General features: G+C 51.5%; 1 protein-coding gene across 1 annotated transcript; it reads right to left on the bottom strand.

Annotated features, from left to right (window-relative positions):
- Nucleotides 1–16,541: 16,541 nt before the first annotated feature.
- Nucleotides 16,542–17,174, bottom strand: LOC143261357 (uncharacterized). The gene has a single exon (XM_076527860.1). It carries the CDS (start codon nt 17,172–17,174, stop codon nt 16,542–16,544), a length of 633 nt encoding a protein of 210 aa, XP_076383975.1.
- Nucleotides 17,175–22,547: the final 5,373 nt, after the last annotated feature.

The following is a 22,547-nucleotide window of genomic DNA, read 5'->3' on the forward strand; positions in this document are numbered from 1 at the left end:
TTTGATTGTGGTAGGCTTCAACGAGTTTCGTCGTGATTTGGTAGAATGACATCATCCATTGGTTCGTTGAGTTCCAAGAAATTTCTGAGAATTTACCTTGACTTGGTACTGGAATTTTAAAGTCTAATGAACATTCGTTGATACGTAATATATATGCGGCATTGTTGTTAATTGTGCCGTTATTTGTTAATTAAATTTAGATGTTACTTGTGCAATTTTCAATTTGTTAGTGTGTACTGTACGTAGATTACCTCCAATTAGTATTTCTATTCGGCAAGATTTCTACAACTTTGTGTGGACCACTATGTTGGTTACAAAATTTTCCTGTTTTAGATTCTTTCATAAGATAAATTAAATCTAATGGTTCATAAACTTCTTTAATTTGCAAATTTGAATTTTGTCGTTGTTTTCTATTTAACATTTCATCATAATTTTTAGGTCTAGAATTTATTATATCGTTCGTCGATAATTGTCCGACAGGGATTTCAGGTTGTGGCGGTGCTTCTTGAGCTTCGGGAGTTGGGATGCGATTATGGGGATGAGATTATCTTCTCTTTGAGCAAGGACGTTTCTTCCATCCTTATCCTTTTTCGTACTGGATCGAATATAGGCGAGATCTTTGACGAGACAGAAGATGCTATCCTTTTTCCTAATCACGGGTTGTATCTTGAATATCTATCCTTCGTTGTCTCTAGGTCGATGTAGTCGTCTTCTTTTTCCTAATTACGTCTCGGATCCAAGAGTCTTCTGCTGTTGTCGATGGTATAGTTCCCTTTTTATTTTCTACAATCGTCGGTTGTATAGGTAAGCACATTTTTGGTGGATTTCTAGATAGAGCATCTGCTTTAGCGTTGGCTTTGCCCCTTTATATTCTATCTCGTACTCATATTCCGCTAATTTCAACTTCCATTTCCACGATCTGGATATAGGATCTTTAATCGAGTGTAGCCATATTAAAGGTTTATGATCTGTGATAATTCTAAATTTTTGTCCATACAAATACGGTCGAAAATATGAAGTACAATACACAATAGCTAAGCATTCTTTTTCTATGGTAGAGTATTTTTGTTCTGTAAAATTTAATAAGCGAGAGGTGTATGCAATAGGCAAGTCCTTTCCAACAGGTCCTTGACTAAGTATCCCTGCAATGGCAAATTTTGATGCGTCGGTTTTTAAATTAAAAGGTTCATTGAAATTTGGGTATTGCAATATGGGTTTTGAAATAAGTGCTTCCTTAAGTGTATGGAACGATCGTTCCTGGTGTTCCTTTTTTTTTTATCGTGGGGGAAATCTGCTGGCCAGACACCCCCGCCCCGCCCGGGGGGCGGGACGGGGGTAGTGCGAGGTTTGACCCGATAAAACCCCCACGGCGGCCTAGGGCGCTGGCGATTACTGGGGGAGCCACGGGAACTCTTAACGAACACAACCGCGGCTCCCCCTCGCCTGGCCGGCCACCAGGATGGAATGGCGGTGGCCGGCCGCGTCCCGGGGGGAGATTTATCCTCCCCCATGAATAATCTTGGTTTGGCGGTGCGGGGGACCGCTCCCCGCACCGCCACGTCACGACGGCCGCTTTTCAATGAGCGTGCCCAGGGCCCCTGCCCTGGGCACAGCGGCCGTCGGGGGCGACGATGTTCGTCGCCCCACTCCCGGTATAGGGAGGACATCTTCGGTTGGCGGGCGGCGGGCAATTAAACCAGCATAATCTGGTACACCCGCCGCCCGCCTATTCTCAGCTGCTCGGGGGGGGGGGGAGCTCTAGGCGTGGGCGCACACGCCGCACCCCCCGCTCACGGCGACCCCGCTCGGCAGCCGCCTTCTGCAACATTACCTGTTCGCAGAAGGCGATGGCTGCCGCCCATTTTCTCGGGCTCTCCAGCATTGCCCCAACTAAGCTGGAGAGAGCGAGGTCGCGACCAACTTCCCTTCTTAGGACTCGGCGCAGCACTGAAAAGGCGGGGCAACATGACTCAACCAGACCGTTATCCACTACCACATATACACGACATAGCGCACCATCTCACCAACACCAAGATTTATACAACACTAGATCTCGCCCGAGCATACCACCAGATACCAGTGGCACGCGAAGACAGATGTATAACTGCAGTCATCACACCGTTCGGACTGTTCGAATTCACGGTGATGCCATTCGGATTGTGCAATGCCGCACAATCGTTCCAAAGATTCATGGATACAGTGCTAAGGGGCTTGTCATTCTGCCATTGCTACATCGATGACATTCTGGTAGCATCAAACACATTGGAAGAACACGATAGACACCTACGCATTATATTTGAACGACTACAGCAACACGGATTAACAATCAACGTTGAGAAATGCGTTTTTGGTCAGGAGTCAGTAACCTATTTAGGTTATGAAGTCAGCAGTAAGGGAATCGCACCATTACCCACCCGCGTCAAGACCGTCCAAGAATATCCAAAACCAGGTACAATAATGGAGCTAAGAAGATATCTAGGAATTCTAAATTTTTACCGTAGATTCATTGCCGGAGCTGCAAAAACGCACATCCCACTAAACGCATTACTGATGGGTACCAAGAAGAAAGACAAGAGGCCAGTCAAATGGACACCTGAAGCTGAAGCAGCGTTCATAGAAAGTAAAGAACAGTTAGCAAAAGCATCCCTATTGCAGTTCCCAAGCGAAGATGCGCAACTACGATTAACAGCTGACGCATCAGATCAAGCAATCGGAGCTGTACTAGAACAGCACCATAAGAACAACTGGCACCCTTTAGGCTTCTTCTCAAGGAAGCTAGAAAAAGCACAACTTCGGTATAGTGTTTACGACAGGGAATTATTAGCAATCTACAAAAGTTTAAAGTTTTTCGGACACCTGGTAGAAGGAAGAGACCTCACGATACAAACTGACCACAAACCTCTAACTCAAGCTTTTATACAAAACTCGGAGAAAGCTTCACCTAGACAACAGAGACATTTGGAATACATCGGTCAATTTACAACCCAAATTACGCACATAGCAGGACACAACAACCAAGTTGCAGACGCGCTCTCAAGAATTGAAGAAGTGGAAATGCCCATTCTTGTTTCAACAGACGAACTCATCAGAGAACAAGCAATAGATGAGGAACTCCAGATCATCCTACAAGATACCACTTCTCCGTTTAGGCTACACAAAATCTCAGTGGACAACACAGACAAATACATATATTGCGATATGTCTGAAAACAATATACGTCCATACGTACCAGAGACGCTAAGAAGGGAAATCTTCAACGCGACTCACAGCCTAGCGCACCCCAGTGGTAGGACCACACAAAAGACAATTGCGAAGAATTTCGTATGGCCGAAAATGAATGCCCAAATCAAAGAACTGACCAGAACGTGTATCACTCGCCAAAAAAATAAAATACAACGGCATACCAAGAACGTTCCAAACAAAATAGACATACCAAAAGGACGCTTTGATCACGTCCACATAGACATTATAGGGCCACTCCCAAAGGCGCAAGGGTATTCCTATTGCCTTACGATGATCGATAGGTTCACTAGGTGGCCAGAAGCTTCACCAATCAAAGATGCCACGGCGGACACAGTAGCAACCGCCCTATATACAACTTGGATATCCAGATTCGGATCACCTTTGACAATAACTACTGATCAGGGTACACAATTCGAATCTCAATTATTCCAAGCCCTCACGCAACTGGTTGGATGTTCAAGAACAAGAACTACATCATACCACCCAGCTGCAAATGGATTAATAGAAAGATGGCACCGATCACTAAAGACGGCAATAGCATGCCACACTGATCCAGACTGGGTAAAAATTCTACCCACGGTATTACTAGGACTCCGGACAAGTTTCAAAGAAGATATAAAAGCTACAGCAGCAGAGATGCTGTACGGAACACCTCTACGTCTTCCAGGAGAATTCTTCCTAGAAGGAGAAACACAAAACAACCCACAAATCTTCATAGAAAAATTCAGGGAACATATTAGGAAAGTCCGACCTGTGCCAACAGCACACCATATCAAACCAAGATGCTTCATTCACAAATCTTTAGCTGAATGCACACACGTCTTCGTACGAGTTGACGCAACCAGGAAACCGTTAGAACCCCCATACGAAGGACCTTTTGCAATCATCGAAAGGGTAACAGACCGAATTTTCAAGGTGGATTACAAAGGAAAACACACTAATTTAACCACGGAACGTTTAAAACCAGCATTCTTGGAAAAAATTCAAGAAAAATCAACCAGTTCACAATTACGAACGTATCAAGGACCCAAAAAAGTCACATTTACTGTATAATCATTATTGTTATGTCACCGAATCCATATTTTGTTATTGTATATATTTTGTTATTGTATATAGTTTTATATCTCGGGGGAGAGTGGTTGTGGCGTACGCCCGTACAAGCGGCACACAGCGCCACCTACAACTTAGTAACTAGCCGTTGCTACGCAAACCACTAGATTCTCTCTCAGTCTAATACCAGCCTTCCACGCGTATAGACGTACGCATAACGTGAAATAAAGTACGTTACAAGTTAGGCTAAAACCACGTGTTTCCTTATTACCGACGCGCCATCGATCCCAGTTCTCAGAGAATCAATATAAGAGAACCTAACACCAATCAATCCGCCACACGCGTCGCCATACCGTGCTCCGTGTTTTCTCGATAATTAGTGGTTAAAACAGTCGCAAGAATTACAAATTGTGTATTGAAGTGAAGTGCCATCGAAAAGGAACAGTTAGAGCCAAAAATTGTGGAAATCGGCTGGAAAAAAACAAAGTTATAATGAACGGAAGATTTACATCGATCGCCACGTGCTCCGGCACGCCGATCTTTGTGACCGGATTCCTCCGGGAATACTGATCGCAGATCCAAGCAGCAAACGCGGAAACTAGTTATTAGTGAAGACGATTAAAATGAGCCATCAATTGTGCGCGTAGTGTAAAAACTGTGGAAATTTTAAATCGCGTCAATAGATCGAAAAAACACGTGCTCTCACCTCGAGCTTCGAGACGTCACCGCCGGCGTGGGGTGGCGCTCCAGCCGAGTGTCGCGCGCTCTGATTGGCCACCGAGGGCTCTAGCGAGCGGACAGAGTTTCCTATCTATACAAACGGGGTCAGTGCTGCCAACTCGAAAATTTTAATCAAAGTTGGCTGCAATTGTTACTCGCGATAGTGAAACAACACTAAGTTCCCGCTCGAGGGCCATAGTACTACTTTGCGCGCCGGATTCAAACCAATATACAGGTTTCGCGAGTGAATAATAAACAACGGACCAGCAACAATAAACAATAAGCAAACAATTAATAATAAACAATTAATAAATAAATAAATAATTAATTAATTATAAATTAAACAAAATAATTAATTAATTAAATTTTTTTTTTTGGGCTCATTAACGTGTGTTTAAGGACGAAAACTACGAACGGCGCCAGGCTGGGCAGCCACCATGGAGGTCGATGGCGACTGGCAAGTCGCCCAAACCAGGGCTGCTAAGAAGCTTGGCGAGGCCATACAGAGGAAGAAAATGAAGAAGAGGAAAGCTGACTCAGATGTGGAAACAGAGGCCAAAAGCACACGCGAGTGCGCCCCTTCCACTGAACCCTCCCCAATTCTGATCTTGCTAACGTTCATTAGTGAACTTGCAGATAGTTTGCCCGCCGAGGACGCTAAGCACTTCAAAAGCTTAATCAAGGATGCGTTCGCCTACTCGGAGAAGCTCGATGAAGAAAACAAAGCGCTGAGGGAAAAAGTGAAGAGCAGCAGCGCGATTGAAGCAAAGATCGAGAGCCTCAGCAACGTGGTGCAGAACGTTGTCCAGACGGTAAACAACCTGAGCAGAACCGACAACCTACCGAAGGCCAGCAAATCCAAACCGGGAACTACATACGCAACCATTGCCCGCTCCGCTCCCGCTAACGCCAACGCTGTCAAAAGAACAATACAAACAAGGTACGTGGCCACAATATACCCCGCAATTAATACAGAGAATTCCAGCAGCGACAGCACGAAGGAGGTTATCATCCGCAACATAGCCCCCACCAAGGACAATATTAAAATCAGAAACGTGCGTAAAATTAAGGACAATGGAATATTAATAGAGACGGAAACCAAGGAGGACCTGGAGAAGATCCTTCGGAACAAGAAAATAGCAGAAGCCGGCCTCAAAGCAGACCTACCACCAAAGAAAAGGCCACGTACCATCATATACTCAGTGCCCAACGAAGTCAGTGAAGCGGAACTACTAGCCGCACTTCACAAGCAAAATCTGGAACATTTATCCAAAGAGGAGTTCGCACAAAGGGTAAAGGTTCTGTTCAAGACCGGGGACAGGTCTAAAGACGCCACGAACTGGGTCATCGAGGCAGCCCCGGAAACAAGAGAACTACTGATCGCAACGGGGAGGGTCTTCATCGGCTGGCACTCTTGCACCCTGAGGGAATACAACGCTGTCAGCAGGTGCTACAGGTGCCAGTTGTTCGGCCATATCGCCAAGTACTGCAAGGCCTCCATGGAGTCATGCGGTCACTGCGCCGAGGACGGACACACCCACGCGAACTATCCGAACAAGGACAAGAGCCCCTCGTGCGTAAACTGCAAGAGGATGAGGATGCCGCACAACCACTCCTCGAGGAATAACGACTGCCCAGCCTACTGCCACGCAATGGAGGTGCAAAAATCAAAGATCGATTATGGTAAGTAAGCCCACATTGTACAATGTCGCAGGAACCACCGGAGGCAACACTCAGCGACAAGGTAAGGCACGTATTGCCGATCTCACAATAGCGCAGATCAATGCAAATAACTGTAAGACGGCCATAGATGAGCTAAGACTGATAGTCTCGAATAAGAGACTAGATGTCTTAGCGATCCAGGAGCCGCACATACACCACAACACTAAACACCCGAACACCATGGGCATCAGCATGCAATTAATAATAGATAACAAACCGTTTTCCAATAATGCTTCCAGAAATAAAGTCAAAAGCGCCCTAGCCGTCTGTAACCCGGCGATCACGGCATTGAAGCTGGAGCACCTGTGTAACACGCACTTTGTCTGTGCGGAGCTTACTGCAGGGGATCTAAGCTTCTATGTCGTCTGCGCCTACTTCCAGTGCTCGGACCCCATCATCAGCTACATCGACCACCTGGACTTGATACTGTCCAGTCTCCGGGGCAAGAGTGTCATCGTTCTCGCGGACGTGAATGCCAAGTCGACACTGTGGCACAATGCAGACACCGACATCAGGGGAGAAGCGGTGGAAGAGCTAATCTCCCACCATAATCTAATCGTTGTCAACAGGCCTTCCAGCCTAACGACATTCGACAATAATAGAGGCAAGTCCAACATCGATGTGTCCCTGGCCGCCGGTCCGCTGGCGAGCAGGATGCATCGATGGAGGATCCACGAAAATCAGACAGTGAGCGACCACAATTTAATTACTATGACGATCAAAAATTCCACAGCCTGGGCTCCCAGTATCGTATCGAACAGGTTCAACCTGAAAAGAGCGAACTGGGAGAAATTCGAAAGAGTCCTCGCCTCTGAGTCCCGGCATACCCAGGAATCCACTGCATTGTGCGACGGTGACGCCGACCGGCAGGCCGTGGAGACCGAGACCATGATAACTCGAGCCTGCGAGGAGGCAATCCCCAGGAAAACCCGCTTCGCTAAGTCGGTTCCCTGGTGGACTGCGGAGCTCGATGGTATGAAGAAAAAGGTGCGGAGGCTCAGGAGGCAGTGCCAGCAATCCAGAAACACTACACAGCCAGAGCAGCTCACAACACTATACAGACAAACAAGAAACAAATATCACGCAAGCGTTAGAAAGGCGAAACTCCTCAGCTGGCACTCGTTTGTGTCGGCTGAGGGGAACAAGGACCCCTGGGGACTAGTATACAAACTACAAACCAGGAAGGTCCACGCCGCTAAGGCATGCAACAACATCGCTGACAACAACACACACACACTCACATGGCACGACACCGCTGCACTGCTTCTGCGCAGCCTCGTTCCGGATGATGAGACGAGCACTGAGACGCAGCGGCACAGGCGACTTCGGTCTAACATCAGAGAACCGCCCAACACCACCGACACCACACAATTCACCACACTTGAGATCGATGCCGCCATCCGGAAACTGAAAAGGGGGAAGGCGCCAGGCATTGACGCAATGGAACCCGAAATAGTACAAAGGGCCTGGCCCATACTACACGCGGAAATCACCCAACTGTACAACACGTGTCTCTCCTCGGCAACATTTCCAGTAAGGTGGAAGCAGGGCGAAATTAAAGTCCTCCTAAAGGACGAGGAAAAGGACCCCGCTAACCCCAAATCCTATAGGCCCATCTGCCTCCTCCCGGTGCTCAGCAAAGTACTGGAGAGGCTGATAGCGGAGAGGCTGAAGGACCTATTCGAGAAGCACCCACATACCTCTGACCAGCAATTTGGCTTCCGTCCAGCCAGATCCACGGAGGAAGCAATTGTCAAAGCCAGGCGGATTACATCGCAATGCCAGGAGAGATACGTAGTTGGAATACTGTTCGACATAGCTGGCGCATTCGACAATGTCTGGTGGCCCTCTATCCTAGACAGCCTGAAGAAGCGTAACTGTCCGGCTAATCTGTACAGGCTAATCCAGAGCTATCTCTCGGAGAGGTCTGTACAGATCAAGAACAATAACAACATCGCAAGCAAGGGAGTAACCAAAGGCTGCCCCCAGGGTTCTGTCCTGGGTCTGAGGTTCTGGAACCTGGTCTTTGACGGTCTCCTAAATACACTGTCTGAAAAAAATATAACAAGCATTGCATACGCCGATGACCTCCTGGTTCTAATCCCTGGAGACTCCAGGAGAGAACTCGAGGTCAGAGGCAATGCGGCCACCAAAACCATTGCCGACTGGTGCGAGCAACATAAGCTGCACCTGTCGGAATCCAAAACCGAGATGATCCTCCTAAAAGGACTCTTGGATATTAGGCACCCTTCCACGATCAAGATCGGGAGCAGTTCAATAGCAATGAGGAAGACCATCGAATACCTAGGTGTCAGCTTCGGCCCCAGGTTTAACGTCACCCCACACATTAAGGAGGTCTCTCGGAAGAGCAGGGCCGTATTTCAGGGCCTCGCGAGAGTATGTAAAGCCAAGTGGGGACTCAACCATGGCACCACCCTCAGACTCTACAAGGGTGTTTTCGTGCCGGTTGTAACCTACGCGGCTGCCGGGTGGGCGGACAAAGTCACTGTCCACCACCTGAGAACACTACAGAGCGCGCAGAGGAATGCCCTGTTAAGAGTTACCAGGGCATATAGATCGATATCGAACGAGGCCCTGATGGTCCTGGCCCCTGATAAACCGATAGACCTCATTCTTCAGGAAAGAATGGCGGTATTCGGTCTCAGGAGGGGGGAAGAAGTGAGAATCGGGGATACGATCCTCTCAACAGGCACACGTACACAACACAACGACACTGACGACACGACTGGACAAATACAACGCCACATCAAAAACCACACCCTGAATCTCTGGCAAGGAAGATGGGATTCCACCCCAAAGGGCCGAATCACCTACCAATTCTTTCCAGACATCAGGAAAAGACTCGAGGTGAGGCTGGTGCCGGACTTCTACGTCTCACAGCTGCTATCGGGACATGGCAAGTTCAACGCCAAACTAATGGAGTTGAACTTGGCAGAGACCGATCCCTGCGAATGCGGGGAGACCGACACTGTGACTCACCTCATATTCGACTGTCCACTACACGAGACACCCCGACAGACGCTACGCACACAAATCGACAAACACCATCTCCCGTGGCCCTGCAACTTAAGTGGGCTTACTGAGCCTAAAATGATCGTGCACCTCCAGAGGTTCGCCTCAAAAGCCATGAGGGCACGAGAGTGAACCTCGGAAGACTCGGCCGATTCCTGGCATCGCAGGCGTCTCGCGTCAAGCAAGATGAGCCGAATCGGCCGTAAAACACTCATGCATTGCACACACAGCATGAGCCTGCATGGGACTGAGCGCAAGCTGGCAACCCCACCTCCCCGTGGTCCCCGCTGGAAACACTGCTACACTCCCCTCCAAGCGAGGCTTGCACAGTGGAGCAGTGGCTAAGTGGGTTGCCTCCTGAAAAGGACAGCCCACCTTTCAAATGATCCCCACCATAGGTGATGGAAGGGTTTTTCACAGCAAGTTCCCCTCGTACTGGTTTCGTTACTTTAACACCGCCAGTATAAGCCGCACTCTGCGGCTTCGGTATGGCAGAGCCGGCTAACGCCCCATTCGCTCAATTGTAGACATTCTACTGTCCCTATCTACTGAGTTCTATCGCCAGGTGTCGCATGGAGAGGACGCGCCGCCACATCGCTCCGCCGTTCAACCGAGATTCTAGCAGCAGAACTTGAGGAAAAATTCCGAGAGTGTGTCCAAAGGGAAGAGGAGGTCAAGACGTTCCGTTGGATATATAAATTGTGTAGTTTTGGTGTAAATTGTGCGAAAAAACAGTGCCGTAAACTCCACGCCACGTGCTCGGCACGCCGGACTTTGGGACCGGATTCCTCCGGAAATATCGATCCCACGAACAAACTGTTTACGTGGAAACTATTTATTAGTGAAGACGCTTAATTTGAGATATAAATCGTGACAATCGTGCAAAAACTGTGGAAGTTGAAAAATAGAAAAATAGCTCGAAGACCCACCTCGTGCTTCGAGACGCCACCGTCGGCGTGGGTAGCGCTGCGGTAGCGGCGTCGCGCGCGCTGATTGGCCGCCGCCGAGTAGAGAGGAAACTCTCCACTGGAAAAAGGGACCACTGCTGCCAACTCCAAAAATTTTTCGACGGTTGGCAGCAACTACCTCCGGGGGCCAAAATCGAAGCTCGAGTGCACACCATAGACTTGCAAAGACCGCAGTGCGCGAAATTTAAAAGTGTACAGACAGAAACAGTCAGACATTAAACAATTGTTTAAACAATTTTAAACAATTGTTTATAAATTTCAAGACATTTTTATAAATTATTTGGCTAATTTCCGTTTACAGTTTTCAGCCCTCGGTGACAACAGAGCAGCCCCACGATGGAGGTCGCCTTCTCAGGGACTGACTCCCGCCGTCGCCAGAAGAGGCTGTTAACAACAGACTCGGAGACCGAGGCGGCAAATTCGGACGCGCCCCTCTGTTTCCGGAAGCCTGCGGAGGTCCAAAAAAAAGAAGAAAAAGAAAAAGGACAAACAAACGACACAGACAGCACAGACGACACAGGAGACAGCAGAGGAGCCGAGCCGGGTCAACTCGGAGGACGAAGACACGACCGTGGCAGCCCTCAGGGACAGCGCTGCAAAAATTTTCAGGCAGCTCACCAGCGAGATAACGCTGCCTAGCAACGACATCCCGTCCACTGTGGTGCACGCCCTGTGCGCACAGGCCGCGAAATTAAACGATATACTTACCAAAGCCCTCGTTTACAGCAGCAGACTCGAGGGACGTCTTCAGGCCGTCCAGGCCGAGTCCAAGGAGTGCAAGCGCTCCTGCCAGGCGCTCCAGGACAAAGCCGTCGCCGTCGCCGCCGCCGCAGCCGTCACTGCCAAAAAGCCGACCACGTACGCCGAACGCGTCGGGGTCAGGTCCGCCACGGCAGCCAGGTCAACACAGAAACAGGACCCTCCCAACGTGGTCATCATCAGGCCGGCTGACACCAGCAAATATGAGGACAGCTCGAAGACAAAGGGGGCAGTCTTCGAGCTGGTCTCGCCGAGAGCGGACGGCCTGCAGATCAGGGGCGTCCGCAGGGTGCAGGGTTCTGGTATTGCGCTGGTCACGTCGAAGAACACCGACGTGGCAACCCTAATGGCGAACCAAAAGCTCAAAGCTGTCGGTTTTATTGTAGGTGCTCCGGCCAAACGGAACCCGCGGATCATCGTCTTCGACGTCCCGCGGGTCCAGGAGGATCCCAAGGAGACGACCGCAGCGATCCTGCAGCAGAACCTCAGCAAGGAGGAAGCGGCCAGCCCCTCCAAGGAGATGAACCTGGTGTACAGGAGCGGCGAGAAGACTAGGGACCGCTGCAACCTGATCTTCGAGGTCTCGAAACGCGCCCGGGACCTCCTAGTGTCCAAGGAGAGGCTGTACGTGGGCTGGAGCTGCTGCAGGGTCCGGGACCACGTCAGCGTGACCAGGTGCTACAAGTGCCAGGGATTCGGCCATCCTGCCAAATTCTGCAAGGCCGAAAAAGAGACCTGCGGCCACTGCGCGGAGACGGGGCACGTGATCAAGACCTGCCCGAAGAAAGAGAAGCCGGCCACCTGCGTAAACAGTCTGAGGGGTAAGAAACCCTCCTCCCATTGCGTGACAAGCAAGGACTGCCCCGCGTATATAGCTGCCATCAATCAGTCGCTCTCCCGAACTGATTATGGTTATTAGGCCCCCACCTAAAAATATCCCCGAAGTTAGGATACTGCAGCTGAACATGAGACGTTCAGCTGCAGTCACCGGAGAGGTACGCGAGCTCATTGCCCAGAAACGGCTAGACGTCCTGCTATTGCAGGAGGCATACGTCAGCCAGCTGGGCACGCGACATAGGATTAGTGGTTTAGGGTCCGGAGTGAGGTTGGCGGCAGCCGAACCACAACCCCCGTGGGCGGCTGTTGCCGTCTGCAACCCCAACTTCGACATGGTCTCCCTCTCGCAGCTCAGCAACTCCCACTGCGCCTGTGCGGAAGTGCTAGCACCCGGCTTTTCCTTTTACGCGGTGTCGTGCTATTTCCAGCACCGCGACGAAATAGAAAAGCACCTCAGCCACCTTGAGAAGGTGTTCTGCGCACTGAGGGGGGAGAGACTTTTAGTTTCGACAGACGCTAACGCGCAATCCTCGCTCTGGAGCCCTCGAGGCACAGACGAGAAAGGAGCTCAATTCGAGACTCTGATAGCGGCGTTTAGCATGGACGTTGTGAACGACGCAGCTCAACCACCTACCTTCTGGACGCCAACCGGGTCGTCATACATCGACGTAACCCTGGCGTCGCCTTCCATGTCTCCGTTCATCAGGAGCTGGAACGTAAGGTGTGCGTGGACGACCAGCGACCACAACGCCGTTGACATTAGGTTGCGGGCACCCAGAGCCGCGACGGGGAATCGCGGAGTCGCGAACTCTCGGTTCGACACTCGTCGAGCCGACTGGGAGCGATTCTCCGAGACCCTGTCCGATCTTTCACGATCGAGGCTCGAAGTCCTGAGCCTGGAGTCAGCGGAGGAAACCATAGGAATGGCAGAAACGCTCACAGACATCATCAAGGATGCCTGCACCGCGTCGATGCCGAGAAAGCGTAGATTTAGAAAGTCCAATCCGTGGTGGACGAAAGAGCTGACGGGCATGAAGAAGGCTGTCTACCGAAAGAGGCGTGCCTTCCAGAAGGAAAGAAATGAGTCCTCACGCCTCCTAAAACTGCTGGAGTACCGCACTTCGTTGCGGAACTACAGCACAGAGGTGAAGAGGGCGAAATTCGAGAGTTGGCGAAACTTTGTGTCGTCGTACGGGAACACGGAGCCTTGGGGCATCGTGTACAAGCTGCAAGCGAACAAACTCCGTGTCGAGAAGGTGCTCAGCACCCTCCGGCGAGCTAACGACAACACCATGAGCGCGGTAGAGACAGCCAACACCCTTCTGGAAGCACACGTCCCGGACGACCGGACAGAAGACGACACGCCCGCGCAGCAAGAAGTTAGAGAGAACGTGCGAATCGCGCCAAACACCGCGGACGCCTCTCCGTTTTCACCGGACGAGGTCGTGGATGCGATTCGCACTTTCGGAAACGATAAGGCACCAGGGCCGGACCTTATCGAGGTCCGAGCGCTGAAGGCCGCCGCGAAAGTAGTGTTAGGACAGTTAGTTCGCCTTTTCAACAGGTGCCTTCGCTGGGACGTCTTTCCCCCCACCTGGAAGGAGGGCTCCCTCAGAGTGCTCCTGAAGGGAGAGGGCAAGGACGTGAAGGACTTGAAGTCCTACCGACCGATCTGTCTCCTCTCCATCGTAGGGAATACCTTCGAGAAGCTCCTTAAGAGCCTACTCGAACAGACGGCGATGGCAACGGGACGCATCTCCAGCAGACAGTACGGCTTCATGCGCGGAAAGTCGACTGAAGATGCAATTGTCGAGCTGCGCCGCATGGTTGATGCCATGGAGCATCGGCATGTGATAGCGCTGCTATTCGACATTTCCGGAGCCTTCGACAACGTCTGGTGGCCCTTAGTTTTGAAGAGTCTTAGGGACCGAGACTGCCCACGCAACGTCTTCGAAGTGGTCTCCAACTACTTCGAGGACCGCAAAGTCAGTCTCACCGTCGGGACGGAAAGAGTTTCCAAGCGCGCGACGAGGGGGTGCCCACAAGGCTCCGTCCTCGGCCCGGCGTGCTGGAACCTGATGTTCGACGATCTCCTGAGGTCTCTCGAGGCCTCAGTCGAGAATAGATTCGTCGCCTACGCGGACGACCTCATCGTCCTCGTGGGCGGAAACTGCCGTAGAGACCTAGAGATCGAAGGTCAACGAGTTGTTGACCTGATCCTAGGTTGGTGCAGATCAGCAAAGTTAGAGATCTCCGAAAACAAATCCGAGGCGATTGTCCTGCGCAGCGGATATATCGAGAGAGACAGGATAGGCCGGCGGGGAGGATCGCGCCCAGACCGAAAACGAACGGCAGTCCGCGCTTCAAAGCTAGACCACCGACCATTCGGATCGGAAATAAGCCCTTAAGATTCAAACCCTTCGTCAAGTACCTCGGCGTCCACTTTGATAGGGGCATGGGTGTTCGAACCCACTGCAACTATATAAGTGACAAGGTCGGCTCGCTCTTCGCGAAGCTGGGTAGAATGGTAAGGCGTGAATGGGGGCTCCGCTTCGGGGCGCTCTCCGTCGTGTACCGTGGGGTTTTCATCCCGGTGGCAACGTACGCTGCCGCCGGGTGGGCCGACCGGTGCACGGAGGGGGAGCTCAGGGTGCTGAGAGCTGCACAGCGCCGTGCTCTCATCGCGATGACCGGTGCATACCGCCGGTCATCGTGGGACAGCATGTGCGTGGTGGCCGGTGCTACACCCATTGACGTCAAGCTCAGGCAAACCAAAGCCTTGTACGAGACGCGTAAAGGTAAAGACGCCAGACTAGGTAGCATCGTCGTTCCGGCGGGGGCCGACGATGCAAAACATAGGTTAGCGGTCGAGGCGTACAAGGTGTGGCAATTCATGTAGAATTCTTCCCTCAAGAGCCGCACCACCTACGCCTTCTTCAAAAACATAGAGGAGAGAGTGGCGGCCAAGTGGACGAAACCGAACCACTACACCACGCAAGTCCTCACCGGCCACGAAAACTTCCGGTCGCGCCTACGCGCGTACGGAGTTTCCGACGGTGAGGGATGCGCGTGTGGTCACGGATCGGACACGGTCGATCACTTCCTCCTCGACTGTCCTAATTTCGAACCGCAGAGAGAAGCCCTCCGCGAGGTAGTACCAGCCGGAGACTGGAAATGGCCGGAAGCGGCACAACACTTCGTGTCGTTTCCAGAGGCTTTCCAGGTCTTCTCCGACTTCTGTAGGGAAGCCCTTTGGCTAAAGGGCTTCATGTAGGCAATCCTAGACACCTGTACTCCCCAGGACCCGGAAGGGGACGACTCACGTCCCCATCAACAACCCCACAAACTCCTACCCATCCCTCCCAACTCCCATCCTTCCTCCTAGGTCTTCGCTTAGTGGACGCGAGGCGTCGCGTCACGAGTTCGCCTCCCCGTGGTTCCCCGTGGGCGCTAGTGAAAGAAGGGTAAAACCAGAATTTCGCTAGCGGCTAAAGAACTCGTCCATTGCAAACGGCTCAATGGCACGTGCAGATTTTTCCTTGGCCCCTCTCCTTGACAGTGGTTGGACTGGGGGTAGATGGCAGCTTAGCTGTGTATGCCCGTAAGGGCGAGGTAACATATCCGCGTCACCCTCGCGGTGACCGGATTCACACTAGATGCCCGTTCTGCAATTGGTGTACCTTTGGTGGTGATATGATGTTGTACGCCGTGTTTTTGGTACGCTTTGGAATTCTGCCTGGTGATTGAACTAAATTCTTTTAGCAGTGTTGATAAACTGTTAGTCTTACCTATTGTAGTCACTGTTGGTTGAGTCGAATTTGTGACTTTTTCCAACTGAAAATAGGTGTGTTTGACTATCAATCAGTCGTTTATTTTTTATGTCGACCAGGAGGCTGTAGTGACCTATAAAATCTGCTCCTAGGATGGCTTTGGATGTATCAGCAACGATGAATCTCCATGAGAACTGTCTCCGAAGACACAAGTTCACAGAGAGCAGCTGTTCACCATACGTGTTTATGGGTGTTCCATTTGCTGCATACAGTTTAACATCGTTGTCTATTCTTCTTTTGCAGTGCAGAGACTTTGGTATGCATGATACGTCGGCTCCTGTATCTACCAAATATCTCATGCCTGTTTGTTTGTCGCTTATGATTAGGCGGTTTTTTACGTTAGTACCATCCTGCAACGCCTCAATACGGGATAGTGGGTTTAGTTTCCCTGACTCTTCCTTTTATCGGGTCCTTTCCATTGGCAGGGTTGTCTGCATTTCCACGAGTTCTCGCCGAACTTCCCGTGGAAATAGCATAGTCCGTCGTCTCTAGTTCGACTCCTTGACTTCGAACTATATCTTCGGAATTTGTTGCGTTCCGGTCGTCGTCCTCTGTGGGTGTCGCGGACTAATGCTTCGAGTTGAGCTATTCGCTTGGTAAGCTCAGCTATTTCCAAGCTTGGACCGGGGTCACGTGGTCGGGCTTCCTCCTTAACGTGGGGCGCAATGGCCGCTAGTTCGTATTGCGACGATCTTTCGATCGTTTTGTCGGCGAGCAGAGCTAATTTTTCCGTTGAGACTCCTTCGACCACGGACAGGACCTCTTGTACTCGGGCAGGTAGCCGTTGTAGCCATAGCGTGCATAGGACGCTATCGGAAACATTTTTCCCTGCGAGGAGCGTCATTTCTCGCAGTAGTTCCGATGGTCTTTTGTTCTGTAGATCTATTCCCGACAGCAGCTGCCTCAATTGCGTCTCTTCGGACGCTGCTAAACGCGAGATGAGAGCCTCTTTTACCTGAATATACGAGTCGTCCGTCGGAGGTGCAGCTATAACGTCGGCAACCACTTTCATTGATGCGGTATCTAGGTGCCTGATTGCCGCAGCGCATTTTACCGCGTCTGATTTTACTGTATAGGCCGCGAATTCACATTCGAGCATGGCAAACCATAGCTTGGGTTCTTCCCGCCAAAAAATAGGAAGCGTCGCGTTCCTGAACTCACCGCGATTTCCATTTTTCCTTCTTCGTCGGCCATCTTAATTTCCCGGGTTTCGGCACCAATTAATATGTGGCGGATTGATTGGTGTTAGGTTCTCTTATATTGATTCTCTGAGAACTGGGATCGATGGCGCGTCGGTAATAAGGAAACACGTGGTTTTAGCCTAACTTGTAACGTACTTTATTTTACGTTATGCGTACGTCTATACGCGTGGGAGGCTGGTATTAGACTGAGAGAGAGTCTAGTGGTTTGCGTAGCAACAGCTAGTTACTAAGTTGTAGGTGGCGCTGTGTGCCGCTTGTACGGGCGTACGCCACACGCGTCCTCTCCATGCGACACCTAGCGGCAGAGCCCAGTAGATAGGGACAGTAGGGAATCTCGTTAATCCATTCATGCGCGTCACTAATTAGATGACGAGGCATTTGGCTAAAAAAAAAAAAATTTATTCCTTTATTACTTGAAAATCGTACAATCATATAACAAGGGAATACTTATACCTTATGAGGTAGCACAATATTCAGGGGGACCTTACAATTTCTAACCCACCCCCACGCGCCTAACCGTTGTAATCCTGGAGTACATGTTGAAGGCGGCCAATGTTCCCATGATGGCCCTGCTGGAGAGAACCTTGAGTTCCTTCTTCCGTATGATACCCAAGTTGAGTAACCCCTGAGCGGACTTAGGACTCCATACTCCCCTCCACGAGATCGTAATGGACAGGTGGCGTACGTCAGAGCTCTGTTCCTTTTATTTGATTCCAGCTGTGAGGCTAGTGTTGTCGGAATAATAGTGGATCTTTCTCTGATGCGCCCCGTCCAGGTCTGTTTGTTCGCTGACCACTTGTGCGTCTAAGACCAGCGTCGTTCTACCCATTGTCGCGACCAAGTCCGGTTTCCGTATACCTTCGTCCGTAAGGTATGTCGGTTCCGTTTGGACTTGGTAACCTTGATGTCGGAGGTTCTTGGCTGTGTAGGCAACAATGGCATCGTGCCTGCGAATACGCATCCCGTGCGTACGATGGCAGTGTTGAACGACGTGGTTTAGCGTTTCAAGTGCGGAGCATCCTGCTCTGCAGTAGTGGTCAGCTTGCCTCCCTCTTGTTGTCCTGGATCGTGTGGGGAGTGCTGCTATCCTGGTTCTCGTGAAGTTGATGAAGTCCTTGCCCGTCAGGAGTCGGGTACCATCTCCAATCCACGCGTGTTGTTGTGGAGTTTCCCTTGAACCTATCAGCCCACGTCCGTCGATGGAAGAGTGCAGTCGTTTCCTCCAGAGGTCCCCAATGTGAGCCGATTCCGTTATCACCGCGTCGCCGTCCTTGAGTCGTCGTAGGCACTTAGTGATTTCGTTGTCCAGGAAGGCGTCCGTTGGATCGTTTCGGAATTGGTCATGGCCTTGCCGAAGCGCTCGCAATCTTCCCAGTCTCAACACAGGTGCCAACCATCGTAGGGAGGGGATGCCGAGTCCTCCGTCCCTGATGTCCGCGTGTATGTATGCGGTTGGCACGTCGTGTGGGAGATTTAGCCACTTGCGCACGGACGCTCGGATCATCATGTCGACTTTCCTGAGTGTCCCTATCGTTATATCCCCGAGTGCTAGGTGGTAGTACACCCGGGGTATAAGATCTGTGCGCAATGCGTACAGTCTTTGTTGTGGCTTGAGGGGCGCTTTGGCAAGGCAGGCCAGTCCTGGTCCGATCACTTCGTGCGGCCGACATCGTGCTCTGCCCTGGGCGGTGAATTTGATCCCCAGGTATTTCAGTTCTTCCCCTCGCTTCAAAGTCCGAAGTTGCTATTGGTCGTGGTAGAACTTGGTATCGACATCAACTGCTGTCTTCTTAATGTGGCCATTGGCTTTAATGCCAATGGTCAGACATTTCCCTGGATTGATGTCCATCCCACATTGTCGAAGAAAGGATCCAGTTGTGTCGACCAAGTTCTGCAATCCTCGGGGCGTTTCGGCGAAGAGAATGATGTCGTCTGCGAAGGCGGCTGCGTTGATACGTCCGGAGACAGTCTCTGTAGGAGGAGGTGGGTGACCATGTTGAATATGGTTGGCGAGAGTGGATCACCTTGTTTGACTCCCCTACCAGGTGTTATGGGGGAGGATTTCCAACTCTCGCCTTCCAGTGTCGTGGTGCCGTCGTTGTATGTTGCGGTGATGTACTCGGTCATTTCATTGGGGACTCCCATGGTTTCCATGACTGATGATAGAGCGGCGTGCGATATTGAATCGAAGGCCTTCCGGACGTCGATCGAAGCCAGGAACAAGTTCTTGAAACTTCGGTGGTGGTGTTTCAAGATCGCGTCGAGGAGAAAGGTGTTGTCGTTGCACCCGTCCGTATTCCTGAATGCCCTCTGGCGTTCATCAATGTTGATGGCTTTTGCCAGTCGGGCGGCCAGAATACGGTGGAGGCATCTGACCAATACAGACGGGATGGTGATCGGCCTGAAGTCGGCTGGCTCCGTGGCTGCATCGTTCTTGGGGAGGAATATCGTCCTTGCCTTGTTCAGGTGTTTAGGCAATTTGCGGCACATCATTATGATGTTAAAGATTCTCACGAGGACGCCTGGCGGTGTGGCCCTCAGCTGCCGCGCGGTAACTTGGTCGGGGCCCGCTGAGGTGCCCATCGATGGTAGGGCGTCCCTGATGTCCGCTTCCGTGATTGGAATCCATACTGACGTGGCAGTTGTTGGTGGCACTTCAACTGCGGGGGATGCTCCTGATTTTTGCCGCATCACCTCCGTCCAGTATGGTTCCATTATTTGTTGCCCTGGTACTCTGGTAGACGATATTCCTTCCAAGATGTCCCTTATACACCTTGCCCTGTTCTTTTTCCAGCGCATTTGTGTTAGAGCGTAGTTATGACGCCTCTGTTGGCGTCTAGTGCGCTTGGGCGGGGTGTTTCTGTCCCGTCGGGAGCGGTTCCCGGTATTCGGAAGGGGGTAGATCCGATGCAGGTATAGAGCCAGCGACTCCAATGTGTCGTCCTTCCTTCTCGTGGCTGCTTCTTCGACAATCCTTTGGAGTTCTTCTTTACAATACTCGCTGCCGCTGATGGTGGGGAGATTCAATAGATGCTCCAGTAGAGGGTCCCGTGCTTGCTGTTGTGTTGCAGGTGGATGTGCCACCTGGTTTGGAGGCTGGGGCGTAGGTTCCTCGTTGTATTCCTCCAGGAATTGGTGAACGAGGTCTTTGTAGGCGGTTGTTCGCCTATGTCCTTTAATGGATTCAACCGTTCTGTTGCGGAATATTTTCACCAATTCCTGGTTGAGGAATCTCGCTTCAGCCTTCGTAAGCCGGGCCTCCTCTCTGGCTAACAATCTCGTCTCCTCCGTTGTCCATCGGATCTTGGTCTGTGTGGGCAGTTCTTGGTCCGTGACCTCGGGATGGGCCCTCCTTCGATGCACTCCTAGACCTCTTCTGGTGGTGAAGGTCCTACTATCACATGAGTCGCATGGGTGTGTGTTGTACGCTGCTTGGTTCCTCTGCTGCGCCGGGGGTGAACCGCCAGTGGGCGGTCCACTATTGTCATCCGAGGCTAATCTATTATTTAGTGGGCCGGCTGGAGATTCGGGTCGACTGGGCTGGCAACCCTGAAGACCCTTGGCGCCGACCCCTTTTACTCCAGTCTTCCGTCAGTAGAAGGTGGAGCGGTGAGCTCCCGTGAGGGCGAGGGGACCGACTTGGAAAAACACCCGGGAAAATTCGGAGAAACCCTGGAAAATTCCACGAGTGGTTTTCCCGTAATCTAGAGCCAGGGGGGCATCGTCACACCACAAGAAAATCGGGGTCGGGGGGGTTACCCCCCGCCGGGTCTTGAACCGGGGATCTCTGTGGTATGAGTCCGACGCCCTAGCTACTAGACCACTTACTCACCTTAAGGTGAGTTTGCTATTGACTTTTGTGATTTAAGGTACCTTTATTAAAGGCACCTTAAGCCACTTTTGTCCGTCAATCTCTTGTCGTTCCTTGTTGCTGTTGATGCGGGCAACCTGAGCGACAAGATCGGCGGTGTGGTTTTACTAGTAAAGGATGGACTATAACAATGGAGTCCATCCCCTGCACCTACGCATCCTCCTGGCGTCCGACTGGTTGCTTTGGCTGCGCTCCTTGTCCCGATCCTGCTACCTGAACCCCCGTGCCCCGCAATTGCGGGCCTGGGCTTCTGCAAGGCGAAGTTTGGTTAGGAGAGGAAAGGGAGAAGGAGCGTTTCGTCCAGACCCCGCTAGAGGACTCGTCAGTAAGGCGATCTAGCGGGGCCCTGCCTTAGACGCGGACGGAGATTCAGCGAGGGAAGATTATGTTGACGGACAGTTGGAAGACCAGGGAGATGGGAAGCACTCGAAGTGCGTTACCGCTCGATACACCGAATCACTACTCACGGGGGCTACCGCAATTAGTAACTCGCACCCATCGAACCGTAGTTGCAGTTACCTAGTAAGACCCAGTTACCTAGTAAGACCCAGAGTAAGAGAGTCATAGTTACTCCCGCCGTTTACCCGCGCTTTTTTGAATTTCTTCACGTTGACATTCAGAGCACTGGGCAGAAATCACATTGCGTCAACACCCGTGGGGGCCATCGCAATGCTTTGTTTTAATTAGACAGTCGGATTCCCCTAGTCCGTGCCAGTTCTGAGCTGAGCGTTGAATGGCGGCCGAAGAGGACGACCGCACCGATGGGAAACGCCACGGAAGCCTCGCAGCAAGGAAGATCCGCGGGAGGCCAAGGCACGGGACCGAGCTCGGATCCCAGCCACGAGAGCCGTTCACCTCGCCCAGGCCCGGCACGTCAGCCAGACCCGCTTCCCGACCAAGCCCGACACGCCCCGCTCCTCAGAGCCAATCCTTATCCCGAAGTTACGGATCCAATTTGCCGACTTCCCTTACCTACATTAATCTATCGACTAGAGGCTCTTTACCTTGGAGACCTGCTGCGGATATGGGTACGAACCGGCGCGACACCTCCACGTGGCCCTCTCCTGGATTTTCAAGGTCCGAGGGGATGATCCGGACACCGCCGCAACTGCGGTGCTCTTCGCGTTCCAAACCCTATCTCCCTGCTAGAGGTTTCCAGGGAACTCGAACGCTTATACAGAAAAGAAAACTCTCCCCGGATCTCCCGACGGCGTCTCCAGGTCATTTTGGGTTACCCCGACGAACACTCTTACGAGGGCCCGAATGGTATGCGGTTCCGCTGCCGGGTTCCGGAATAGAAACCGGATTCCCT

Source organism: Megalopta genalis, unplaced genomic scaffold (assembly GCF_051020955.1).
Source record: "Megalopta genalis isolate 19385.01 unplaced genomic scaffold, iyMegGena1_principal scaffold0049, whole genome shotgun sequence".
Taxonomy (NCBI): domain Eukaryota; kingdom Metazoa; phylum Arthropoda; class Insecta; order Hymenoptera; family Halictidae; genus Megalopta; species Megalopta genalis.